The sequence below is a fragment of the Hydra viridissima genome, unplaced genomic scaffold (assembly GCF_058129835.1).
Source record: "Hydra viridissima isolate aposymbiotic clone 2 unplaced genomic scaffold, HvirCarnegie_v1 scaffold_12, whole genome shotgun sequence".
Lineage (NCBI taxonomy): Eukaryota > Metazoa > Cnidaria > Hydrozoa > Anthoathecata > Hydridae > Hydra > Hydra viridissima.
In genome coordinates this window covers 7,539,521-7,566,404 of record NW_028324311.1, presented here as the reverse complement: position 1 = coordinate 7,566,404, position 26,884 = coordinate 7,539,521, and the positions used below count along the sequence as shown (strand labels likewise).

The 26,884-nt window shown below is 27.8% G+C and overlaps 3 protein-coding genes across 5 annotated transcripts in view; 1 reads left to right on the top strand and 2 right to left on the bottom strand.

Annotated features, from left to right (window-relative positions):
* Positions 1-1,702: 1,702 nt before the first annotated feature.
* On the bottom strand, positions 1,703-2,979 carry LOC145193964 (haloacid dehalogenase-like hydrolase domain-containing protein 3). Its single transcript, XM_080071528.2, has one exon. It carries the CDS (start codon positions 2,685-2,687, stop codon positions 1,938-1,940), a length of 750 nt encoding a protein of 249 aa, XP_079927654.2. The 5' UTR covers positions 2,688-2,979; the 3' UTR covers positions 1,703-1,937.
* The window catches only part of LOC145193755 (putative ATP-dependent RNA helicase TDRD12), a 30,949-nt gene continuing 7,004 nt past the window's right edge, over positions 2,940-26,884 (bottom strand). For 2 of the 3 annotated variants that reach the window (XM_090068757.1, XM_090068756.1), the window contains exons 12-44: positions 26,313-26,468; positions 22,445-22,509; positions 22,289-22,373; positions 21,890-22,110; positions 21,721-21,775; positions 21,528-21,617; positions 21,385-21,447; positions 19,364-19,425; positions 18,982-19,111; positions 18,712-18,785; positions 18,499-18,624; positions 18,253-18,375; positions 17,928-18,051; positions 17,755-17,803; positions 17,431-17,501; positions 17,072-17,218; positions 14,611-14,655; positions 14,472-14,522; positions 14,306-14,367; positions 14,074-14,196; positions 13,920-13,980; positions 13,750-13,814; positions 13,062-13,137; positions 12,849-12,901; positions 12,621-12,746; positions 7,303-7,378; positions 7,103-7,203; positions 6,734-6,901; positions 6,535-6,654; positions 6,074-6,137; positions 4,856-4,951; positions 3,748-3,820; positions 2,940-3,350 (exon numbers count right to left, since the gene is read on the bottom strand). In XM_090068757.1, the coding sequence (XP_089924883.1) occupies positions 3,184-3,350; positions 3,748-3,820; positions 4,856-4,951; positions 6,074-6,137; positions 6,535-6,654; positions 6,734-6,901; positions 7,103-7,203; positions 7,303-7,378; positions 12,621-12,746; positions 12,849-12,901; positions 13,062-13,137; positions 13,750-13,814; positions 13,920-13,980; positions 14,074-14,196; positions 14,306-14,367; positions 14,472-14,522; positions 14,611-14,655; positions 17,072-17,218; positions 17,431-17,501; positions 17,755-17,803; positions 17,928-18,051; positions 18,253-18,375; positions 18,499-18,624; positions 18,712-18,785; positions 18,982-19,111; positions 19,364-19,425; positions 21,385-21,447; positions 21,528-21,617; positions 21,721-21,775; positions 21,890-22,110; positions 22,289-22,373; positions 22,445-22,509; positions 26,313-26,468 (3,168 nt within the window). In that variant the 3' untranslated portion in view covers positions 2,940-3,183. Of the gene's footprint in view, positions 3,351-3,747; positions 3,821-4,855; positions 4,952-6,073; positions 6,138-6,534; positions 6,655-6,733; positions 6,902-7,102; positions 7,204-7,302; positions 7,379-12,620; positions 12,747-12,848; positions 12,902-13,061; positions 13,138-13,749; positions 13,815-13,919; positions 13,981-14,073; positions 14,197-14,305; positions 14,368-14,471; positions 14,523-14,610; positions 14,656-17,071; positions 17,219-17,430; positions 17,502-17,754; positions 17,804-17,927; positions 18,052-18,252; positions 18,376-18,498; positions 18,625-18,711; positions 18,786-18,981; positions 19,112-19,363; positions 19,426-21,384; positions 21,448-21,527; positions 21,618-21,720; positions 21,776-21,889; positions 22,111-22,288; positions 22,374-22,444; positions 22,510-26,312; positions 26,469-26,884 lie in introns of those variants that run through there. The other variant, XR_016445632.1, reaches the window with a different exon arrangement.
* LOC145198069 (uncharacterized) lies at positions 8,965-11,303 on the top strand. The gene is made up of 2 exons (XM_080074027.2): positions 8,965-9,640; positions 9,744-11,303. Exons 1-2 carry the CDS (start codon positions 9,058-9,060, stop codon positions 11,129-11,131), a joined length of 1,971 nt encoding a protein of 656 aa, XP_079930153.2. The 5' UTR covers positions 8,965-9,057; the 3' UTR covers positions 11,132-11,303.

Genomic DNA, 26,884 nt, shown 5'->3' with positions numbered 1-26,884 from the left:
AGAAAAAAATTTAATTTAAAATCTCAAGCATTGTTAAGTAATAATAGCAATGGGTGTTAAAGGACTCAAAACTTGTTAAAGTTGATTTTTTAATTAAATCTTTTTTTTTTTTCTAAAAAATCATTTGCTTTATAAACTCAGTTCTAGTTGATCCAGAAATGTGTTTTACACGCTCAAGATTGATTTCTTGGGGGTACTTTATTATTCTGCTGAATTGTTTTATGTGATGTTTTACATGCCAGTTGTTCATTTTTCTTTCAGAATACTCAAAAGATCTCAACTCATTCTGGCACATTTAGTAGATTAAAATTACATAATTTTGGGCTCAAATTAAAATAACATTAAAATGTATACTGGCTCCAACTTCCATGATATAAACAATTATCTAATGAAGTAAGATTTATAAAATGCATCATGCACACTTCAGATTAAATGGCGAAATGGTGAAAACTGCCATATTTACTAAGATGATGTAACCCCATTGAATAAAATGCTAGACAAGTTAGGCGCTGCATTTTAACATTGTTTTTTACAAGTATAATTAGTTCTCAGACCTCAGACCTGAATATTTAAAGTAAGTAAAATTTGCTATATTTTTGGGCAAAATTACTTTTTAATCACAAAAAAAAAAAAAAAAGAATCACAAAAAAAAAAAAAGAAAAGTTTAAAAACTTAAATTTTATTTCATTTCCAAAATAGGAAACCAGAATAAATGTTGGGTGCCACATATAGAGCAATCCAATGGTTGAATGGGAAAAAGCATTCTATGCCTTTCACAATTCCAATGATTTGAAGAAAACCAACAGATGTTATAAGTTGTTACTTTTTTACTTTTTTATTTTTGTTTTCAATAAACTTACAATTGTTTTCAATAAACTTATAATTGCCTGTAAAAAAAAAAAAAATTGTTTATATGTGAAAAAAAAAAAAAACCATCACCAATACAATCCTTATTAAGAAGGCCTACTAATTTCAAAAGCAACTAAACCTTTTGTAGAATATTTTAAAAGCAACTAAATCTTTTTGTAGAAATTTTTTAAATTTGTGTACTAATTTAGATTTTCTTGATTCCATAATTTTTTCATGGGTTCACACTTTTCCAATATGATTTAAACAAACTTTTAAAAATATATATAAATTAATATACATACTTTAAGTTTTAGTTTGCAAATTTCCCACTTCTACTCTTTTTTTTTGAAACACCTTTACCAGGGAGTACTTTTTAAGGAAACTTTGCTGCTTGACAAAATTTTACACTCATTGGTGTTTAGGAAATATTGCTTAAATAAAAATTATGATTGCCATCAATTGTGCTATGCAGTGATGTGAAGTAAAATTCATTGTAGATAATGTAATGTGTAGGTAGAGCATGTGTTTCTATTGAAGTTTTGTTATTTTCAATTACAGAACTGACAAATAACCTACTGCTCAGTTTTCAGTGTCTATTTTTCAATCTATCATCAAATTTTTACTTTCTATCATCACATTTTTGCACAGCTTCTATGAAACCTGGTCATGTTGGTTGAATTGAGCATGTTTTTGAGGCACCTGATCTTTTAATCATTATTTTAGCACTATTTACCAACTTCTTTTATGCCCTCAATAATTTTCAGCACACTGAATTTTATTTTAGATAGGAACCTGTAGGAACTAGACACCTTTTTTGCTTTAAAATGATATGAGGTGATCTAACAACTTTAAATTGATTACTGTAGATCTGTATGATTTGTAAATCTATATTCTTAAATTTTACAACTAACCTGATATAAAAATGCAAAAAAAAAAAAAAATCAATAAGTCTATTGAGAATTACATTGATATACAATTAATACTGATTATCAATATTTTTTGATTTTTTGAACATATAGCAATACTAAATTGAAAAATAAAATTGCATTGAAAAAGGAAAAAAACAAAACAAAATCTAACTTAAAAAATTAACAAAACTTCAAAATATCTTCTAATGAATTTATAAAAGGTTGTTCACTTTTCTCCATTGATCTATCAATTATTAACGCTTTTATTCCAACTGAACGAGGACCATCGTAGTCATTTAAAATATCATCACCAATATGTAAGCATTCATCAGCAGAACATAAACCTTTACTTAATGCAGCTTTATAGATATGCTTTTTAGGTTTTACAAGTCCACAGCAGCCAGAAATTACAGAAAAGTCGAAGTAAGAAATAAGTTGTAGATTGTGCAGAACCTTTGGTAAACGCTCATCAAAGTTAGAAATAATACCAATCTTAAAACCAGAACTTTTTAGTTTTGTTAGAGTAGGCACAACATCTGGAAAAATATACCAATAATTAGCCAAGCAAAAGTTGTCATACAAGTTTCCTGCCAACTCTTTCATAAGTTGATCATTAAAATTGCAGTTCAAATGATTAAATGTTTTACTGATAATTAAATGCCAATATTGTCTGCTTGTTATTTTACCATAACCAGAATTAGGATACATACTTTGAAAGTGTTTGATTGCTCCCTGAAATTCTTTTTCTAGTAAATGAGAGTCAAATTCTAAATTCCCTTTTTTTTTTATCTCTTCATTTCCTGCTAAACTGTTTCCTTTAGCTTTCAGAAAACTATCAGCTTCCTTTGCATAGATAAGACCAACACTGCTTTTTGTTTTAATCAGTGTGTTAAAAACATCAAATGTAACAAGTTTTATGCTTTTATGCATTCTAAAGAAAACTATTCCTTTTAGATATTCCTACTTTTTATAGCATCATTTAAATGTTGTAAGAAAAGTTGTATTAAAAAAAAAAAGTATTGCAATGTAAAAAAATCTTTTATTTTAAGAAAATAAATAAAACCATATTTCCTTTAAAAGAAACAAAAAAAAAATAAATAAACAACTGAAAAAAAAACATCCTAAAAACAAATTTAAAATGTTTAAAGTCTAAGGAACTTTTGGGAGAGAAAAGAACACAAATTTGCAAACAATTTTTCAAACTTAAAAATAAAACCTTAGCACATCAGTTTTATTTGTTGAAAGATTCTCAAGAACATCAAGATATAAATTAAGAACCTCAGCATTTGCCATTATACAATCAACAAAAATTTATTGAAAAGGTTTTAGTTTTTTAAATCAAAATTATCTTTCAAGATCTTTTTTGCTTTTAAAAGTTTTTGTATATAGATTGTGATGATGCTATCACCATAGTTCAGATTTTTTATTATACATTGAAGTAATCTTTATCACAGAGATCTTCTGACTCTAAATCACTAGAGAATTCATCACTCGAGCTATCACTTGCATCAAGTGGAGCCACAAAAAGGCGGTCACCAGGTTGATAAGCTGTACATATAGGTGCTGGAGGTAAACATCCATTACTGTACCAAGCTATAAAAATTTAAATCTTTTGTATTTCATATTAAATATTAACTATGTTATTAAAAAGAGCCCTCGAGCTACTCGACAGTATATATCATATTGAAAAAAAAAAAAAAAAAAACATTCTAGTCACAACAAAAATGTTCTGTTTTTCCATAAAAAAAGAGTTTTACACAAAAAATTTTGGCCTTAAACATTTTTCTCCTGATGTTTTAATAATAAAAATCAACATTTTGTTTTAAATATTTTTAACTGTTTATATTTATATGAATGGCATTAACATTTCTCTGGATTAAAAATTTTCAATCATCAATTAAAAAGATTGGATAGTCAAAAACAAGTATACTTGTTGTTTTAAAACTAAACCTTTTTTTATTATTTTAAACAACTTTGTAATAAAACTTACTTTCAAAAGTATCTTCACACTCATCAACATCAGAATCACTCCAACGATCATAATCAATACCAATATTTGTGACCTAATTTTTAATAATTATATATATATATAAAAAAAAAAGAATCAGCTAAACTAGTTCCACTGTTCCTATGGTTTTACACCTTTTGCTTAATTTTGTTATTCAATCTTTTTATATGGATAAAAAAACTTGTGGCTAATGAATACCTTTTTTTAAAATTAATAAACAAATTGAGTGTAACTTTTATAATTTTTTTAAAAAAATGTTAATGCAAATCAGCACTGAGCCATTGGTTTGGTTGATTTTAGAACATGCATCAACATGTGACACAAGTTACATTTTGCATCCTCATGAAACACACAAAAGGAGAAAACAGTCTTTAAAGAAGAAATTTTAGAACTTTAAGTTAACAAGCTCATTCCTTCTATATGAATGAATATGTTGAAAAGGGTGATTGAAATGGGGATATTGCCAGGTTAGTTATTGTTTTAAAAATAAAACCTGACATACAACTGCTATCTAAGCAAATCAACAAAGCTACAGGCCTATTATTGCTTGATCAACTCTTAAAATTTGAGAATTTTTTAGCTTAGAGTAATGTAATCCTATGCAAACCAAAAGAATCAAAAGAAATTAAAATTAACCCTTTTAAAAACATTGAAGTTTTTTCAAAAGGGTCAATGGCTTTAAAAAGGTAAATTTTTTGTTTTCTTTAATTTAAATATCTAACATTCTTTACAGATTATGATTACAGATTATTTACAAGAGTTTAACTTTTGTGATCTTAGCAGGTCACCATGATACAAAGGTTATATATTATTTGAAAATGGGATCAACAAATTATTTTAATGTATCATCCTCTGATGTGCAACTTTATTTACTCAGAACCAAATTTAATTTTAGTTGGATACTTGTAAACATTTTGATGTATACTAGTAAAAATATTGGTGTTGCCCTTTTAAGCAATTTAGGACTTATTATAAGTGTTAATTTTGTCAAATGAAACAGATTGTGATATAAATTATGAGATTTGGTTATATAAGAACTACACTTAATGGTAGTTCTATTTTGAAATACACAAGGTTTTTTAATTCTTACTTTCTTTGGAGATTTTGGTAACCTCAACCAGATTTCATTCAAAACTTTATGAAGGACAACAAGTACTTCGCTGCTTTTTCGACTGACATGGCATTTCTAAAATATAGTCATAAACTAAATTAAATCAGATAATTTTGAAAATAATAGATTACAAAAAAACTTTAATTCTTATCCAATTTGGTTTTGATTTGCCAGTAGATTTTTACTTTAGACGTGATTTAGCTTACATCTAATAAAAAAGAAATCAAAACTGATGGCATTTTAATATTACAGTTATTATTGGAGTTTATTGAAAAGTTTCTCCAAAGTTAATACAAGAAGATTTCTTAGTTTAAAAAACTTTTGACATTGAAGGCTTCTTGTTCATCAATACACCAAATCTTTTTCCATAGTTAAAAAGGTTCCGGTTTGAACCTGCCAGAAAGTTTTTTTAAAGAAATCAATGTTTAAAATTTAAATAAATTGGTACTATTACTAAATTAAAAAGCAAATCAAAATAAGCTTTATAAAAGACAAAAAAAGTAAACTTTTTCAGTTTAAAAGTTAAAAACTTTTCATGATAATTTCATCTAGAAAATATGAAGCATGGAACTATTTTGGATTTTCAGAAGAATTACAACAATCAAAGCAATCAAAAGTTTTTTCAAAACAAATGATATCTTAAATGCTTTATTGATTTTTTAAACAAATTTTTTAGATCTTCAACATTTTTTTTTGTTAAACAAAAAGATTACTGAGCTTTTAACATAAAATTTTTTGGAAAATTTGATAAAACATTGTAAAGAATTTGAACATTTCCAAATAGGTTAAAATAAAAAAATTTTTGAAACCTTAAAATAAAGTTTTGAAACTGTTTTGTTTAAAAAAGGTTTTTAACTTTAATTGTTTCAGTTGTGCCAAGAGAGAAAATATAGTTTTTTTAAATCTAAGATCATTTAATGTTAATTTAAATAATGATTAAAGTTCAATTGGTTACTTTTATAAACCAACATCAAAGCCTAATTTAAAATAATTAAGCACTTCTCAATATAACATTTAACTTGAATGTTCAAAATATTCAGATCCTAGGTATAATGTACCATCAGAATTCAATATTTTAAACTTTAATCCATGCAATATATGGTAACACATTATAGTTTTTAACAACATAATAGAAAAATGATTAAGTAGTTAAGTACCATAATGCCTTGCTATTAAGTTAAGTTAAAAAAAACTAACTTCAGGAATAATTTCTCTGTAGAGCTGCAAACTCAAAATATACTCCACCCCATTTACTACAGTCCTAAAAAAAACATAACATTTTTAGAAAACTTCAGCTGGAGAAAGCAAGTTTGGTAAGAACAAAGAGACTTCATCCTAATAAATAGAAGATTTCAATACTATTTATAATAAATGTGTTACTATATTATTATAACTTGAATTTTGAAATAGGCAGAGGACTTGAGAACAAAAAAAACTCACATGTCACATAACCTTTTTTATCAGATATAGTTATAACTACACCTAATATAAAAGGTTATGTGACAGAACAACAACAAAAAATACAAATACCACTCTGTAGGTCAGAGAATTCATTTTGTTGCATGTCATAAAACATAAAACAAAATGCATTCTCTCGTTTGATAATTTAGTATCCTATAAAAGTAAATACATTAAAGATAACAAAAATTTCAAATAACCTGAATTTCATTGATGTGGATGTAAATGAAGTTTCTTCTGATTGCACATCACGCAACTGAATAGATAATGTGACAGTGTTTGAACGCTGTGACCACAGTACTTTAGGTGATACACTTGATCTGCAACAAAGATTTATATTAAAGTAGACTAAAAGAAAAAAAAACCCACCTAAAAACATTATAGAACAAGTAAACATACTTTATAACTGAATGCTCTTTCTTCAAATTCTCTACTAGCTTTCCATTAACCAGGTTTTCTTTTTCTTTTAATATTTTGTGAGATTTGGGAACAGGAGAAAGTTGAGCAATTAAACTGTTCATTAGTTTTTTTGTGTTGACACTGAACCGCATAGGCAAAAATGCATATCTAGCATAAAAATCTCCCAGTAAAAAGTCTTTTAAACAGAACCTTTAATAACGAGACTATAAAATTTAAATTATAAAGCTGCAATACAAGATGTTTAATTTTGATTTTATGAACTTGGCAGATATGTTTGGACCAAAACAACTGCATTTATGAAAATTGTATCAAAAGAATTTTGCTTGGTATTTTGAACAAAACTCATACATTTTTAGCTGCTCATGGACAGCCACTTTGTGTAGATAATCACGATTTTTTTCATTATCAGTTATAAATACTTGGAAAATTTCTAACACAGACTTTATCATCTAAAAAAAAATTATACATATTATAAGCATCAGACTAAAAACACCTTTTAAATAGGTTTGTATAATGGCAATAGTATACATTCTACTCAAAAACATTACCATTTCATTTGGTTTTCTTTTGATAAGTGAAAGTAATGTTTTTAAACCACCAATTTCTCGAAAGTATTCCTGATTCCTAAAAAAACAAAAAAACAATCTAGCATGTTGGTAATGTTATTTATGATTTTTTAGCTTCACCTATAAAAGTTCTTGTATAAACTTTTACATACAAAAACTAAAGTTATTTAGAAAAATTAGGTGGGATAGGGTATACAAGTTACATAAACTGTATGCAAAAATGTTGATTAACTTATGTAGTTATAAAAAGGGTGAATGTTTTCAAAGAGATTGCTTAAATAATAAATAAAAGAGCCAACATTAACTAGCTCTAACTTACTTTCATGAAAGCATCGGAGTCATGCAATCAAGTTTAATTAATTGCTAAGGGGAAAAAATCTCATGTAACTTGATGTAACAATCTCATACTCGTTCATGTAACTTGAAAAATGTTCATTTACAAAAAGTTTGTATTTAACAACCATTATTACTGCAATATTATCCAAACTAATGCAGCTTGAAACTTTAAATATGAACTAGAAGTTAAACTTGCTGATATAATTGAAGTAAACTTGCTATATTGCATACCTATTTTAAAAATCTGAAAACACATGAAAAGTTCAGCAAGAAGAAAGTATTTGTTAGGCAGTAACTGTTAATACATAAAACTATTTTCAATCAATAAGACCATTGAAAACAATTAGACTACCATGATTCACCAATTAGAACAATATAGAGTGGCGTGCAAAGATTTCTGGCCAGTGACATTTCGTACTCTAAGTTTTTTTAAACAGTAGACTAATGTTTTTTAATCATTTTGAGACGTTAGTATGAGGTATACAAAATAAAATAATATAGTAAAAGAGTATTATTTATGTTTGTGAATTCGTGTATTATTATAATTGCTATAGTTAAATGTGCAAGAGTTTCCAGCCACTTTGTACAACAAGAAAAACTATGTTCTATAATAAAATTAAATTAATTAAATTTTAACATTGCTGCAAAGAAGATGGAATCTTATCCCTTTTTTCCTTCATTTATTTGAACAACTACGCTTTCAAATTTGAAGGTATAGCATTTCCCATAAGTTTCTATTAGGTTCAAGTCTCTCAAACTTGATGCAGAAAATCACTGTTTTAACAACTTGGATGTGTGTTTGGGGTCATTATCGTGCTGAAATATGATAAAAAATTGTTTGTTGAAGATAGCAGGGTTTATGTTTTCCTTAATCTCGATCAATTAACTTACTGTTGTAAAAAATGACGAAAAATTACTTTGAGCTGACCCGAGAAAACCGCTTTGACAGGGTGAAACTACAATGTTTCCTGACTCCAAAAATGTAAAATTTGAAATCTAACTATTTCGTCCAAGAAAATAATTTTGATTTTTAGTTTTTAGTACTTTGCACAATAGGGCAAAATGACAGCTTTTCAAATTTTGCATTTTTACAGCATTCAAAAACTCTCCAAAATTAACATTTATTACTCTAAAACATAACAGTCTATATAGCAAGTATAATTTGTATTTATTTTAACTCAGAAGATAAAATTTTACCTACAATTTCATGGTTGAACTATATTATAAACATTTTGTTGCATCAAAATTGTAAATAAGCTAAAAATTCCGGGAATAGGCAGTGAACATGTTTGTTTTAAGTTTTGCATCAAAATTGTAAACAAGCTAAATATTCCGGGAATTGGCAGTGAACATGTTTATTTAAAGTGTTTCACTTATCAGTTGTGTGAGAAAAATTTCAAAATGCCAAATTTTTCAAAAAATCATGAAGATTGTCGGAAATCTGTCTGTGTCTTGTGTCTGAAGAAGTGCTCTCGAGAGTTGACACAGTTCCTTGTTGAAAAGATCCTCAAGCATTACCATACAAGTCTTGATTTGACTGATACCAGAGTGCCAAGAGGCATTTGTGACTCATGTCGAACAATTCTTCGGAGAAAAGATGAAGGAAAAGATGTTAACCTGCCACCTTTGTTTCCTTTCTCATCTATAAAAGTTAGACCACCAACAAGAGATCAAGGTTGCAACTGTCTTATTTGTCAAGTTGGACATTTGAAGTTGAATGAGAAGAGCCCAGTGGACTATTCTAAACCTGTGGAAGATTGTACCCCTCAAAGATGTGGTGATTGTTTGAGTCTAGTTGGAAGAGGTCTGCCACATCAGTGCACTCCATTCACTTTTAGAGAGAATCTCAAGCAGCTAGCTACAGCTAATCCACTCGCTGCAGAGCAAATAGCTACTCAAGTCATCTCTACTAAACCTTCCACACCTGGTGGTACTGCCAAAATATCGCATCCTAAAGGCGGCCCACCACTTAGAGTTAAAACAGGTGATACTTTTATATATACATATAAAGATGGCAGGTTCAGAGGGAATACCTTTAATTTTAAAACTTAAAATTACAAAAAGTGTTAACATAATTTCATTTTTAGGAAGCTCAAGTGCAAGAGCTCTTTTTCCTGAACCCAGCATCAAAACTGAAGATCTTGTACAAGTTCAGCTAAACACAGGACTGTCCAACCTTGGCATGAAGAAATTGGCATCAACCATCAACAGAGTCAGTGACACCAAGATTGTGGAGACTAGTTTTCTAGCTAAGTTTGAAGCCATTGGCAAACAGTTGTCTGAGTTTTTTACTCGAACCAGCATCCAAGTTTTATCAGAGAGTAACTCCACTGACTTTGTGGTTGTGCATTGCAAGGATCTTGCCGAGCTTTTGAATGAAGTCCTGCTTTCTCGAAGAGTTTTCCAGAATCATATTGTCAAGTTGGGAATTGATGGAGGTGGAGGATTTCTGAAAGTTTCTCTTGGCATCATGGAGTTGGATTCTCACTGTGATTCAAGGTCACCACCACAGAAAAAACTTTTAACTCAGAGGACTGCCAGAGACAGTAGTGTAAAGCGCCAAATGCTTGTGGCTTTATCAGAAGGACTACCAGAAAACTTTGAAAATGTGAGGCAGATCTTGTCTTTAATCAAGTTAGACAAAGTCAACTTTGTTGTCTCATGCGACATGAAACTTGCCAACATCCTTTGTGGCCTTCAGAGCCATGCAAGTACTCACCCTTGCTCTTGGTGCAACACAGAATCAAAGCATCTTTCTCAATCAGGATCTTTGAGGACACTAGGCTCACTTGTTGCCTGTTATCAAGAGTTTGCTAAGTCTGGTGGTGATATCAAAAAGGCAAGATCTTTTGGCAATGTAGTGCATGAGCCTTTGCTATCTGGTTCTGAAAACAAACTCATCTTGGAGCTCATACCACCAATGGAACTCCATCTTCTCCTTGGTGTGGTCAATCACATGTACAAAGCCATGACAGAAGTTTGGCCCAATGTTGTCAAGTGGCCCTCAGCTCTCCACATTCAACAAGAACCATACCATGGTGGGCAGTTTGCAGGGAATGCCTGTCACAAGCTTCTCAGCAATCTTGACCTCCTTCAAAGAATTGCAGAGACTGAGTCTGCTTTTCAAGTCTTTGGAATCATTGATGCCCTTCGAAAGTTTAAGTCTGTAGTGACAGCATGTTTTGGTATGGTTCTGGAGGATGACTTTTCTGAAAAAATTGATCGCTTCAGAGACTCATATTTGGCAATCATGAACATCAGTGTGACTCCAAAAGTTCATGCTGTTTTCTTCCATGTGAAGCAATTCATTGAGATCAAAAGGGCTCCCTTGGGGATCTTTAGTGAGCAGGCAACAGAATCAATGCATCATAATTTCAGCTCACATTGGCAGAGATACAAAAGAGACCGCAATCATCCTGAGTATGCAAAGAGGCTTCTTTCATGTGTTGTGGACTACAACAGCAAGCATTTGTGAAGAATCAAATATTGAGAAGAATTTATTTTATGTACCATTTGCTCTTTATGTGTTTAGAATCAAGAGGTTGTTTTTGTGTTTTGGCTTAGAATAACTAAAAGAATTATTTAAGAAAGTGTTTATTATTTCCATCTTGTTAATGAAAAACTATATCAGTTGTGTCAGAATAAACTATTATTCAAGTGAATTTTAGACAGTTATGTTTTGGAGTAATAAATGCTTATTTTGAAGAGTTTTTGAATGCTGTAAAAATGCAAAATTTGAAAAGCTGTCATTTCGCCCTATTGTGCAAAGTACTAAAAAATAAAAATCGAAATTATTTTCTCGGACGAAATAGTTAGATTTCAAATTTTACATTTTTGGAGTCAGGAAACATTGTAGTTTCACCCTGTCAAAGCAGTTTTCTCGGGTCAGCTCAAAGTAGAATTGGACATCCTACATGTTTTCTACCACCGCTTCCAAAAAGATTAAATTTAAATTGGTCTGAAAAGTTTTCTAATCTTTTATTATCCTACTTAGGTGATCTTTGGCAGATTGTAATCAGATCTTCTTATTCTTTTTACTGATTAATGGTTTTTTAATACCTATACAGCCAAAAATCCCCACATCATTAAGTCTTAGTGTCACAATACTACAAGTAATATTAGCTTGGTTTTTACCCTTAAGCTTACGTGCAATTTCAGCAGCAGTTTCCTTGATATTGCAGTTGATTTGCATTTAACAATATGATCTACTTTTTTATGTTTTTCTTGGTCTTGGAACAGTATTTTACAATGATATAGAGTACGGTTGGGAAAAAGGAAATTCATAAGAAGTCTTTGAAAATTTTATCTTTCTCTCACAAACTTGGATTTATGGTGAGCCATGCTTATGATACAACTTTCTATAATTTAGACATTCAACACGCTATTATTCATAATTGCATCTTTAAACATTTAACTGCACCTATGTATATTGTGTTGCTGAATACTTTTACAAATTTAACAATTGTAATAATGTAAATATAATATTTAAATGTAAATAAAACAATTGTAAATATAAAAAATACAAAAATAAATAATGTAATATATTTAAATAATAATGTAAATATAACAATTTTAGTAATAAATACTTTAACAAACTTAAATAACATTCTATTTCTATAATATTTTGTTTCCTATATCTCATACTAACACCTCATAATGATTAAAAAACATTAGTTCTTTTTAAAAAAAAATACAAAAGTTCACTTGCCAGAAACCTTTGCATGCTATATAGTTTTGTAATCAAATATAAGACTTCATTGTTTTGATGAAATGTCCATATACCATAGTTAAATATATTTTTACTGCTTATTGTTTGCTTACTGTTTTAATTTAACAAAACTCACAAATGTTAAATATTTCATTATAAACAAAATGCTATTTGAAAGGTCACAAATTAAATAACTATAAAAAATATTGTAGTAATAAAAATTTGCATACAAATAGTATTTCTAAAGCAATACTACCTAAAACCTAAAAGAGAAGACTGAAGTGTTTCTAAACTTGCTAAAATAATGCTTTCATTGTTGTTTTTTTCAAGGAAATGCAAAATAGTGTCAAGAGCTCCTTCATGTCGTATTACTCCAGCAAATCTGAAAATTCAAAAAGATATAAAAATGGATTTTTTACAAAAAATATATATATACAAAATGGACTTTTATAAAAAGTAAAATACAGAAACTTGCCAAACTTACATGCCATTTTTATTTAAGCTGAGATGAATTCCTTTTAAAATAGAAATAATTATCTGAAAAAGAAAAATCACTTTTTCTATCTTCTTGATTATATATTTCAAATTTTTTCTTTTTCTTTTTTTTTTTTTATATTTTTATTTTTACAATTATTTACATTACAACACATTTACTTTAAAACAAATAAATTTTATTATAAAAGACACTTAAAATCACCTCAGAATCATTTGTTTGTTTTAAAATCTTACAGCAAGAGGTGACAAACCCATTGTCGCTTAAATGAAGGAGAAACCTACAGAATAAAAGCAAAGAAGAAACATATAAGAAACAAAGAGGGAGCCTTCATAGTATAACCTGATCATTTTGAAGGATATACAAAGGTAGAAAAATGTGCACAATAGAATTATAAAAAACTTACAGGTAATTTAAAATTCAACTGACTCAAAAACTTAAGCTCATTTTAAACTCAGATAATTTCATTGATTAACGGAACATTAGCTAGTTAAACAACAACTTTGCTGAAAAAATTGTTATAAAAAAAAAACAACAAAAACAAAAAAAACAATAATAGTTTAGTAGTCAAATTTAAAAATCTTGCTAGCAGATAAGAATCAGCTAACCAATCTGAGCCAAGATTATATAATTTGATATTTTTTTTGGAGCTTTTAAACTTTTATGCCAAAAACGATTTCTAAACTCCAGGCAGAGATCCAACAGCCTTTACAACACATTAGATTAATTTTTATAAAAATTGAAAGGATTCGCCAGCAGAGGCCTGGTACACATTTGTCTGATATTTTTTATATAATCACACTTTTTTTGTATTACAACAAACTAAAAACTTTTTGAATAAAAAAACCATTCAAAAACAAAATTCAGTGCTATTATTGGGACACATATTTACCTTTCTTCATCACAGAAATAAAGTATGATATTAAGAATTAATTTTTGCAAACTTTCATTACCATTCTAAAATTAAAAACAAACTGCATAAAAAATTGCAAATAGAAAAGAGATTTATGGATAAAAAAAAAATCATTGTAATTTATTTGATTTACATTTAATTCATTATACCTTTTTCAGAAGAATACACATTGCTTTTAAAGTACCTTCATCAAAGAAGATGCTGCAATTTCTTAACAGAATTTTAGAAAATTAACAAAAATGTAAGGTAAAACATAAAACAATTTTTCTTGTTAAAGATTTTAAACAAATTACTACACCATACTCTTTGCTAAGATGAATGAAATGCTGCAAACACTCCAAAAGAATCTTAAGTAGAGCATCATCTTTTGTTAATGAAAAGAGCTTACAAATAGAGTAAACACATCCTCTTTCAACCAATTCATTACTAAAGTATATATACAAAAAGATAATCTACTGTGATACTGTAACATATGTATGCATGTATGAATGTAATGCATATAATGCATGTAATGTATGTATTTAATCAAAAATACTTGTTTGAAGCTAGGACAATATCTTTTATTTGATGGCACTTGGATAACTTCTTCTTCAAATCCTACAAACAACATGTAACAAAAAGCCAGCAAAATGTAACAAACCAGATATATATATATATGCATTCTATAAAATTTAAAACACTGGTTTAAAAAAAAAAGCTACCTGTTCTTCATAAGTTTGCACGCACATATCAGCACATCTCTCAGTGATGCTCTTTAAGCATAATACTTTTTTATAGTTAAAAAAATTCCTGTTATTAGGAAGATTAAAAAAACAATATTAAACATTAATTTTGCTTTACCTTTAATTCAGCAGCATTACTTAAAGTAGCATGGGGAAAAATTTCCTAAAACAGTAAACTGATTGTTTTCTTTTTATGAAAATATTACTTCAAAATAAAAAGTCAAATATTGTATGTGCATGTTTTACCTTTACAGATTAAAAAATAATAAGTTTAAAATTTAAAAAAATCTATATTTTTGAAAATTTACTTCAAAAAAAAAGAGAAAACATTTTAAATAAATAAAAACTTGAGATTTAATTTACAATGATTATGATTGTGTTTTAAGAGTGCTAGCATTTGGTAATTAGACATATTACCCCAGAAAACTAACATTAAATTGGTAACATATAGATTAAAAAAAAATAGAACATAAATATCATCTATTTTTCTGATTTAAATTCATACTATTTGTAGTATAAGTAGATATACAATTATTTATCATCATCAAAAGTATATATATACATATATATAACTTATGAAAAATATAATTTTAGTGTTTAAAAATATATTTAATGTTTCAGATATGATAAATCAATTCTATGGTTTATTTATGCGTACTTTTATTTAATTGATATAAGTAATTTATCTTTTAAATTATTGAAATTTAGAACAAACAATTTAAAAAACAATTTAAAAGCCCTTTTATTTAATCAGCCATATTAAATCATTGAATCCATAAAGGTGTATTTAATTAAACATGTTGATTTTTAAACAACTTGTAAATTTAAACATTTTTTCTGCATATTTAAACTTGTAATTCCACATAAAAACGGATACAATGATGAAAAGTATTTCTGAATAAATTCACATTCCTGATTATCTTTTATCGGGTCCGCCAAATAACTTTTTTTTTTTTGAAAATGCTATAAAAAAAAACTACTGAATATTTTCTCAAATGTCTTTTTTTATTTGAAAGTACAATCCTTCCGGTTAATAATGGAAAATAATTTCATTCAAATGACTGCCTCGGCTGGCCATGCAGTAGCCTACACGATCGGTCCAATTTTTAAGCACATTATCGATTGTGTGCAGCTGTATTTCACCAATGGCTTCACGAATATTGTCCTTTAAAGCGTCAATTGTCTCTGGCGTGTCGGCGTAACCTTTATCTTTGAGGGCACCCCACAAATAATAGTCTAACAGTGTCAAATCGCAGCTCCGAGGCGGCCAAACGACATCAGCTCTGCGGCTGATAATGCGATCTTCAAAAACAGGGCGCAAAACATCGAGTGTAGCTTCGGCTGTGTGGCACGTAGCGCCGTCCTGTTGAAACCAAATGTTGCCAATATCCTCCTCTTCAATTTTTGTGAACAAAAATTCCGTCAACATGGCCCGATAACGATCGCCATTGACTGTAACGGCCACTCCTTGCTCATTTTCGAAGAAAAATGGCCCAATTATGCCTCTGGACCAAAATCCGCACCAAACAGTGACTCGTTTTGGGTGCATCGGCTTTTCAATGTATTCGTGCGGGTTTTCTGTGCTCAAAATGCGACAATTTTGCTAGTTTACATACCCGCCAAGATCAAAATGAGCTTCATCTGAAAAGATGATTTTTTTGGCAAAATCGGCATCTTCTGTAAGTCGATCGCAGGCCCACTTAGCGAAGCGAAAATGCATTGGATGGTCAGTTGGTTTCAACTCCTGAACCAATTGGACTTTGTATGGTGTCATACCAAGGTCTTTATGCAAAATTCGTCTCAATGATGTCTCCGAAATGTTCAATTGTTGAGAACGACGGTGAATTGATGTTGATGGCGCTTCACGCACACTTTCTGCCACAGCAGCAATATTCTCGGATATACGCACTGTTTTTGGCTTTTCACGCTTTGGTTTATCGATGAGGATGCCAGTTTCTTTCACTTTTTTCACAAGATAACGAACATACAGAGCTGACGGTGCTTCTCTTCTTCCAAAATCCGTACGCAATTTTCGCACACATTCTGCAACATTACCATGATTTTCAAAGTAATGTCGCAATATTTCCCAGTGTTGTTCAAGCGTATACACAACCATATTCGTTCAGCGGAAGGATAAAACTAATTATCTGTCAAATCAGACATGAGCTAAGTGTTAACATTCACGAAATAAGCACTAGTTGAAAAAAAAAAAGTTAGATGGCGAACCCGTTAGATGTTATTATTTTCTGTTGAAGTATATCTTTTGAAAATGTAAAGATCAGTGGTTTTAATCATTTTTTATTCATTTGTTTCTGAAATACTCATAATACATATAGTATACACTTAAACTAAATACCAGACAACTTTTATGAAATATTTTACTGAATCTATGTAATGCCAGTTTTCTAAAAATGTATGGTTGGGTTGAGTCATTTTTGTTGAGTTGATGTCAGAGCGCAATGGGAAAAAGATCTTTTCAATGTCAGGATCTTTTTGTTGATGAATTACTTATCAGACAAAAACATCTATTTGCTCCTACAAGATTATTATCAACATAATATCTTTAAACAAAATTTTACCTTTAAACATTGCAAAGAGGCTTTGGCTGCACCAGCTATCACAAGCTCATGATTTATATTTATGGTTGGATTACTTGTAACATCAAATAGTTCTACTTCATATCGTACCATGTTGCTGATATTTGTTGATGCTTGTGTCGAAACAACCTAAGACATTTTAACAAAAAATAGAAAACAATTTCTATAAACTAAGGGAAACTATAAGGGTGTTTAAAAACTTTTTTAAAAAATGTCTTAAAACAAAAATGAAAGCAAAAAACAAAATCTTTTAGAACAACAATAAACGCATTTCAGTAACAAAAAGAAAAAACAGATTATCTAAAAAGAAACAGTTGGTAATTGTGAAAAAAAAAGATAACCTTGACACTCAACAAACGATTAGAAGTAATTTCCCACATAATATCTCCTTCATAATCCTCCCACTTGTTACCTAAAAAGCATAAAACTCCTTTAATTTAATTGGACACAAATTTATCGAAATTAAGAAGAATCATTTGCATTTTCTTAGTTGTGTATAATTTTTATGTGTTGAAACAAACTGGGGGAGCGGGGAGGGAAAAAAAAAACAAAGAAGAGAAAGTTGAAAGAAACTTTTTAAAAAAACTTTTAGAAATATTTTGTTAAAATTATATTAGATAATTATATTAGAAGTACAAACATTAATATAAAACAAATAAAACTACCATTAGGTAGAACACTTGTGCACGCACATTCAATTGCTTGAAATGGTTGCTGGGAAAAAAAGCATTAGAAAATGTCAATAGGAAGAAAACTAGAAAAAAAATCTAGAAGGAAAAATCTCAAATATAAATAAAAAAGATAATTTGTAAGAAAATTATGAAATAAACTTGAATACAATTAATAAGTCATCCCAAGCTGGAATAACTTTTTCTTTTGTCAGCCATTCCCTATCCCCATGGTCAACGAAAAAAATGTTGTATTCATTCTTGCTTATTTCACAGACCTTTCCACGATACCACCTAATGCAAAAAGTATATGTATATCTTTTAAACTTTTTAAAAAATTATTTATGCAAAAAATATGCTTGATACAATCCTTTTTTTGCTAGGTCTTTTGCAAATTTTATTACCATTTAAAAAAAAAACTAAAATATCTAAGTTTAACGTATATAAGGTAACAATTACTGTAGGGCACAAAGCAGCAAAATGGATTAAAATTACTTTTTGTCTAAACTAAATTGAGCTGCACAAATAGATCCAATTGGGAAAACTTGGTTAGTATTGCTTTGGTCTGTTTTTGTGACTGCCATAGTTGCTTGTATTTTGTCATCTAACTTTTCAATACTAAATAATGTAAAAAAATGTAAAAAAGTAAATATAATTAAAAACAATCTGTTAATTAAAATTATGGACTTAATATTTGCTTTACTTCAAATTAAAAGTAAAACAAAAAGTAAACAAACTTACAGAGCTATACTTTCCATTCTTTGAACATAAAACAAACCAGGGTGAACCACAGCAGAGATGTAGACATCCTCATAATCATCATCATGCAAGTATTCAAAGTCATGATCAGTCATACAATGTGGTAACCTGGCAATAGAAATTCCTCAGAAAAAAAATTTCAGAATATTTTAAATAAGATTTTATTCATAAAGTTTTTTAGGAAAAAGTTTTTACATTTTCAATTGAGAATTTGTATCCATTGGTCGTCCTTGGACATCATATAACAGATTTCGAAGGTTAAGAATATGCTGAAATAAAAAAACAAAGATAAAATATAAATAGTTTTTTTCTTTTGTTAAGTTAAAACCTAATGACTAAACATAATTCTTTTGATAGTTATATACTTATGATAGATTTATTTTTCTGATCAATATATTCTTGTTATAAAAAAACAATGTGAATTTTAAAGACCTAAAATAAAAGCATACAAATGAAAGAGCCCACCTTGCTATTTTTATCACCGTAACCAAGATATATTAGTTCTCTTCCTACATCAAGTATATATGTTTTAGTTTGAACTCCACTCAAAACATCCTTTTCTAAAAGTGGATCCACCCAAATTGTGTTTTGGAGACTAAGATGTAAAAGTATTCTCTGGATTTAACTATGTCTGTATAACATCATTTAAACAAGATTATGTTAAATTAACTTCTACATGTTGTAGGATTTTACTAAACTAACCTCTACATGTCCTAGGACTTTATAGACTTTTAGAAAATGTTACAAGAAAAGAAAATAAGAAAATTTTGAGAACATTAAAAAAAGAAAAAGAAAAGGAAATAAAAAATTAACCATATATTACAATCACAAATAGAAAAAAGGTCACCTAAACTGTACTCGCCCTTCCAATGTTTTACCCAGTATTCTCCTTTCCATGGTTTGAGAAGCCTAAATGTTTAAATATGCTTACTATTTTTTAAAATTTGCAGTTAATAAGAGGAAAATTTAAGCCCTAAATTAAATCTAGCAGTAAAATTAGACACTAATTTTTGTGATAATTTATTTATGGTAGGGTAAAGGAGGTAGTTTATTCAAATACTTTCAGTTCTTTGCTTAGAACTAGATAAATAATGTAAAGTTCAAAGTGTAACTTTTTTTAAATGACAGAATCATAAACTTCTTTGAAGGGAAAATTTTTATTCTAAAAAATATGGGGCGCCATAGTAACATAAATGCAAAGAAGTTACAACAAAAAATCATGAAAATTATAAAAATGGGGACAATAAGCCCCAAATATATAAAGCATTTTGAGAACCAGTACAAACTCATGATCTTCATAGTTAACCACATAGTTGCATAATCATTCACAATATATCCATTCAAAAAGTTTAGAAATGATAGCTTCATTGTACAAGCTTAAAGCCTAAAGGTGCAACATGCAACTGTCAGCCACATACTATGGCTACATGGTCCTTTCTTCAGGCATTCTAAATTATGATCAAATGGACTACAAATCAGTACTGATATAACTCTCCTCTTATATTTTTGCCTATCAACAAATCCTTCCATAATTTTTTTGTTATTATTTGTACATTACAAGATAATTTAAGATATCTGGTAGTAATTGTCCAATAGTTCCAAAATACATGTTGTTACCTGTTGGTGGGCAATCTAATTCAGCAATGATTTAGTGGCTATTTATTTGCATGCAAAAAGCAAACATTTAATTGTAAAGTACATTCAATGCTTACTTTAATCAAATGATTTATTCCACCTTCAACTCTAACATTTGTATTAGTGCCATCACATGCTTCAATTTGACCAATAGTGCCATCACATGCTTCATGCTTTCACATGCTTTCACATGCTTTCTCATACCATCACATGCTTTCTTATTTTTAAAGAAGTTTGAAAGAGCATGAGATTTTGACACTCTGGATTTTTATATCTTCTGACAGCTGCTACTCAGATTATACTTCAATACTTTTCATTCACTTTGAGAACACAGAACTTAATTGTGTCTTTTTGAATGGTAAGGATAAAGTTATTAACTTTTTCTCAATACTCCTCAATTTGTTAATACAGTGAGAAAAAAAAAAGTTTTTGGGGACATTTTCCTTACATATAAAGACTAAAATTTCAATTAGATGTATGCATATGTGTACTTATGTAATGCATACATTACATACATCACATATATTACATTACATACATTACATACATTACATACATTACATACATTACATTACATTACATTACATTACATACATTACATAAATTACATTACATTTCATACATTACATTACATCACATTACATTACATTACATTACATTACATCACATTACATTACATTACATTACATTACATTACATTACACTACATTACATTACATACATAACATTAAATACATAACATTAAATACATTAAATTACATTTAGATTACATTTATATTTATATTTACATTTACATTTACATTTACATTTACATTTACATTTACATTTACATTTACATTTACATTTACATTACATTACATTACTTTATATTACATACATGCATTACATACATACATTAAATACATACATTAAATACATACAAAAATTAAAGACTAAAAGTATTTCAAAAATCACTGCTTCATGCTGTTAAATCTTTTCTAAAAGTTGGTAATTGTGAAAAGAATTTATATTTTTTACTTTTATATATTTACTTGTATATATTTACTTTTATAGAGAAATGTTGCAAATGATGAAAAAACAGTTATATTTACAAACTTTTTTTAGCTTGAAAATAATAAAAACTTTTTAAAATAATGAAATCTAATTATTTCAGTAGTGCAAACCATGAAATACTGCAGTACAATTAAAAAAATTAACTAAAAAAATCAAATAAAAATTTTTAAACATTTTTACTTCATGGGTCCAAAAAGAACTGGAATCAACTGGTTTAACACAGCTAACAATTATTTCAACAGCCTAAATGAAAATAAAGGAAAAGACAGTTTAAAAAATCCATTAGACAACAAAATAGAAGTTAGAATAAATAGCATTCTTACCTGGGCTGGGACTTCTTTGAAAAATTGGGGACAAATTAACAGCTCTTTAAACATCACTTTTATTGTTATCCCACTATCAATACCAAACACCTGTGTCAGACACAATAATATTAATTTATAGCTCAGATTTTGAGACCAAAATAAACATTAAAAAATTTTTGACACTTGAGAAGTAAAACATTAAAGTAAATACTTGTAATAGTTTTGGTCTCTCAAATTCTCTTTCTAAAACTTTTTCCACACGAACTCTAAATTTACAAAATAGTATTAAATAATGCAGCTTCAAATGATAAAAAACTGATAAAGAATCTAAAAAACTTCAAAAGACAAAATATATTAGATACTTTGTTAAATAATATTACCTTTCATATCCACAGTCAGTTTTAACAACACATACATCAAATCTCTCAACTGATACACATGGTTGGTGAAAAGACTTGTTAGCATAATAAAGCTGAATATCTAAGGCTAGTCTAACATACTGGATTGTTTCATAAGATGAGTTCTCTTGTTTAAATGGTAAATTATGCTCTATAATACGACCCCAGTAACTGGATGCATTAATTATGGCAAGGATAATAACCTAAGATAAAGAGGTTTTTGATACACACTGAACTAGCTATAAAAATGTTAAAGAGAATAAATTAAAAGAATTATTTTCATTCCTGTTTCAGAATATATGAAAATAAAAAAGGACTTAAATCATTAAGAAAAAAAAGAAGCCTTTTAGATCTTTAATTTTCAGATAATTAGAAAAATACCTTCACATAACCAGCTGAGGGACATAAACCAATTAAATCTCTTTGTGGGAAAATAGTATGTCTTTCATTACAATCTTCAATATAACTAAAGAAATTTTAATGCTTAAATAAAATTTAAATATATTTATAAATGATATTAAAATGAAAAAAACATACTTGCAATAACCAAACAACTTCAAGTGAGGACAAATTTCATAAAATTCTTTTTGAGACTCTTTTATCTATAAATTGTTTCAAAGTTACAATTACAAATTTAAAATTACAAAATCATAAATTAAGTCATTTTAAAGAGAATCTTTGCATTTTACTAAATTTTAATCAGCAAATCTTTGCTAACAAAACTAAAATGGTGTCTTTAACAAAAATAAAATAAAACTATTAGTTATATATAAATGTTTTTAAAATGATGAAATCAAATATTTTTTTATTAATACTATCTATAACTAATATTAAAACTATAACTCACATGAAAACTAAAAAGATTACATTCAAAACTAAAAGTATAAATGCAAATAAAAACACTAGCATGAGCGAACAATCAGATAAAACCAAATAGCTATTTAAATCTGTAAGACAAATTAAATCAATTAAATATAGGACAAAACAACCAGTGGAATAAAAGAAGCATCTTATAAAAAGTCTCTTTTTTTAGGTTTTATTTTAAACACATCAACTTAACATTAACATTAGGGGGGAAAAGTTCATTTTACTTAATACTAATAAAAAAAAGTGATTACTTTGCTCAATGAATTGCTTACTCTAATTATTTTAAATTTTTCTGTTATATTATTTTAATTATTATCTATTCAAATTTTTGGGGCAAGAGTTGGCAAAAACTAGTTTGCCATCTGATAAACTATATTTTTGATATTCATTTTTTGTAATAAAATCTTTTTAAGTTTATATTTAAGCAGAATTTTTTTGAAAATTATTTAAATTAAGTAAAAAAATACTTAAAACTAATATATAAATAATATTTACAATAAAGTTTCAGCATGAATAACAATTCATTTGTTAGGAAAATTTTTTTTTATTATATATCTCTGTTTATTACTATATATATATGCTTATTATTATATCTGTTTTTTATTATACATATGTATTTATTATTATATATCTGCATTCATTATTATATATCTATTTGTTACTATACAAGTGTATTTACTAATATATATGTGTTTTTTTTTACTTCATATCTGTTTCATTGTTATATATCTGTTTTTATTATTATATATCTGTTTTTATCATTACATATCTATTTTTGTTATTACATATCCGTGTTTAATATATCTGTTTTTATTATTACATATCTATTTTTGTTATTACATATCTGTTTATTATACAGTATGTGCTGAAATTATCACCATGTTTGAACAAAGAAATATTTTATGTTTTTTTTAATAGAAAAGCTGTGAAGGAAAATGAAATTTTAGTTTTATTAATTAAATTTAAGACTTAGCTAACTGAAAATATTGCTTTTTATTAAATTTAGAGGATATTGAATTTTTTAAACATTTTTATGTGAAGAGCTAATGGTGACAATTTTGTCGTGAATGAAAGCAATTAACATATTTGCCCACAGTTAATTAGGCATACAACATAAATTAATAGTCTTATGACTAAAATGATTGAGTTATCAACTTTTCACAGATTTTTAACAATTAAATATCATTTAAAGTTTGATTTTGTTTACAAAACATAAAAAAAAGTATTGTTATTATCATTACGAGGAAAATAAATCTTAAACGAGAAAAAAATATTGTGGAAAGGCTTAAATCCAGACAATCTTATTGTGAAATCACTGCTGAGTTCGGAAAGTCTCATAATCTCATATATAAAATCAATTTGCACAATAATTTAGGAGTAGATAAGCCTAAAAGTGGTTGAAAGAAAATTTTTACACCAAGAGACCAAAGAACAATCACTTGTTTAATTGCTTCTGGAGGACCTAAAACTGCAAAGGATGTTACTAATTTAATGAATAACAGCTATGGGACTCATGCTTTAATGCAGACAGTCAATAGAAAGCTCAAAAAAATTGGTTTTCGATCCAGAAGAAAGATCAAGAAGCCATTGTTAGTTTCTCGTCACCGCCAAGCTTGTTTAAATTATGCTAAACTTTATGCACACATGACTTTTGATGACTTTTATGACTGAATTTGGACAGATGAAAGTAGAACTAATATGTTTGGATCAGATGGTATAAGATATACTTGGAGAAAGTCTTATCCACCACTCAAGATTTTACACCAACCGTTAAATATGGCGGAGAAATACTCTTGTTTTGGGGATGTTTCTGTGCTCGTGGAGTCGGTGAATTAGTTAAAATTAATGGAATAATGAATGCTGATGGCTATATCAACATCCTTAAGGTTGGATATTTCAAGTCCCTTCAAAAATGGGGCAGAACTGTATGTAACACGATGTTCATGCAAGACAATGACCCCAAGCATAAGGCTGATAAGACCATTAAATTCCATCACGAGAAGAAATTGAAAGTCGTTGACTGGCCAGCACAAAGCCCTGATCTTAACCCACTCGAAAATTTATGGGCAATAGTTAAACAACGGGTCTACAACTTTCCTACTCCACCTAAGAATAAGGATGAACTTTGGGCTCGTGTACAAGAGGTTTGGTACTCAATTACACCCAAGGAATGCCGCAAATTGGTTGCTAGTGTTCCTGGAAGAATTCAGGCTGTAATTAAATCTCAGGAAGGTTATATTAATTAACTACAATATGTTATTTGCTTTCATTCGCAACAAAATTGTCACCATTAGCTCTTTACACAAAAATTTTTAAAAAAATTCAATATCCTCTAAATTTAATAAAAAGCATTATTTTCAGTTAGCTTAGTCTTAAATTTAATTAATAAAACTAAAATTTCATTTTTCTACACAGTTTTTCTATTAAAATATATATAAAAAATTTTTTTGTTCAAACATGGTGACAATTTTGGCACATACTGTGTCTGTTTCATTGTTACATATCTGTTTTTCTTATTATATATCTGTTTTTGTTATTACATATCTATTTTTGTTATTACATATCTGTGTTTAATATATGTTTCATTGTTACATATCTGTTTATCTTATTATATATCTGTTTTTGTTATTACATATCTATTTTTGTTATTACATATCTATTTTTGTTATTACATATCTGTGTTTAATATATCTGTTTAATTGTTATATATCTGTTTATCTTATTATATATCTGTTTTTGTTATAACATATCTATTTTTATTACTACATATCTGTGTTTAATATATCTATTTTTATTATTACATATCTATTTTTGTTATTACATATCTGTCTTTAATATATCTGTTTCATTGTTATATATCTGTTTATCTTATTATATATCTGTTTTTGTTATTACATATCTATTTTTGTTATTACATATCTTTTTTTATTATTACATATCTATTTTTGTTATTACATATCTGTGTTTAATACTTGTTTATGTTTTTTCAGGATTAGACATTATTTTGTTGATGTCTTAAAACTTTTTGGAGCGTATTAATGAAAAATTTACTAACTATTTTTTTTAATATTATCAAGCATTTAATGCCAATATATTTCTTTTACCTCTGGTTATACAAACTAAATAGTGATAAACTTTTTATGTGCATTATACGTTACTTAAAACTTAAAAAATTTACAAGTTTAAAAATAAAATCAGCAAATTAAAAATAAAATCAGCAAATTAAAAATAAAATCAGAAAATTAAAAATAAAATCAGAAAATTAAAAATAAAATCAGCAAATTAAAAATAAAATCAGCAAACTAAATATAAAATCAGCAAATTAAAACTGAATTTCATCTTCATCTTCAAACTTACAACAAATTAGATTTAATTCAAATTTAAGGCTAAAAAAATCAAAATTGCAAAACTAAATTAAAACTAAAACTGGTATTTAAAGCAAAGACTAAATCTAAACTAGACTAAAAAAACTATTAGCCACTCAATTCAAAAATACAGAGGTGCTCTATATAAAGTAATAAAAAATTTACTAAAAAACCTCTTGTGATGAAAGTGCCATAGTTTGCAGTTCCTCAGATATTTCTTGGCCCGATCTTCTCAACAATTTAACAAGACCAGTGGAATATCGCATACCATTATCTAGCTCTGTCACAAAGATCAAACTGTATAACTCTTTCTTAGAGAATGAATCTTCCTAAATAGAAAAATTATTAACAATAAGAAAGAGCTTGAGAAAAAATAAACATGAAACATGAAACTTATACTTTTTGATTGTCATTCCCCACCTTCAAAGAACTGGATTTTAAAAAAAATGCAAATCTAAACCAATTGAAGAAAAATAGGAAACAAGGAAAGTCTTTTAAAAATTTTGAAAATAAATTAAAACTTAAAAATTTTGATACATGAAATATAAGAAATGTTTTTAAGTCTGTGCAAATAATTATACTTGCATACTTCACAGTTTTATAGTATTAAAAGTTTTTTAAAAGTTTTATGAGATATGATTGTATTGAATAATTTATATTCAGATGAAAATAAGGACACTGGTATATTCTGTAAAATTAATAATTATAGTAAAAGCAATATAAAAGGTTATTTGGTCACAAATAT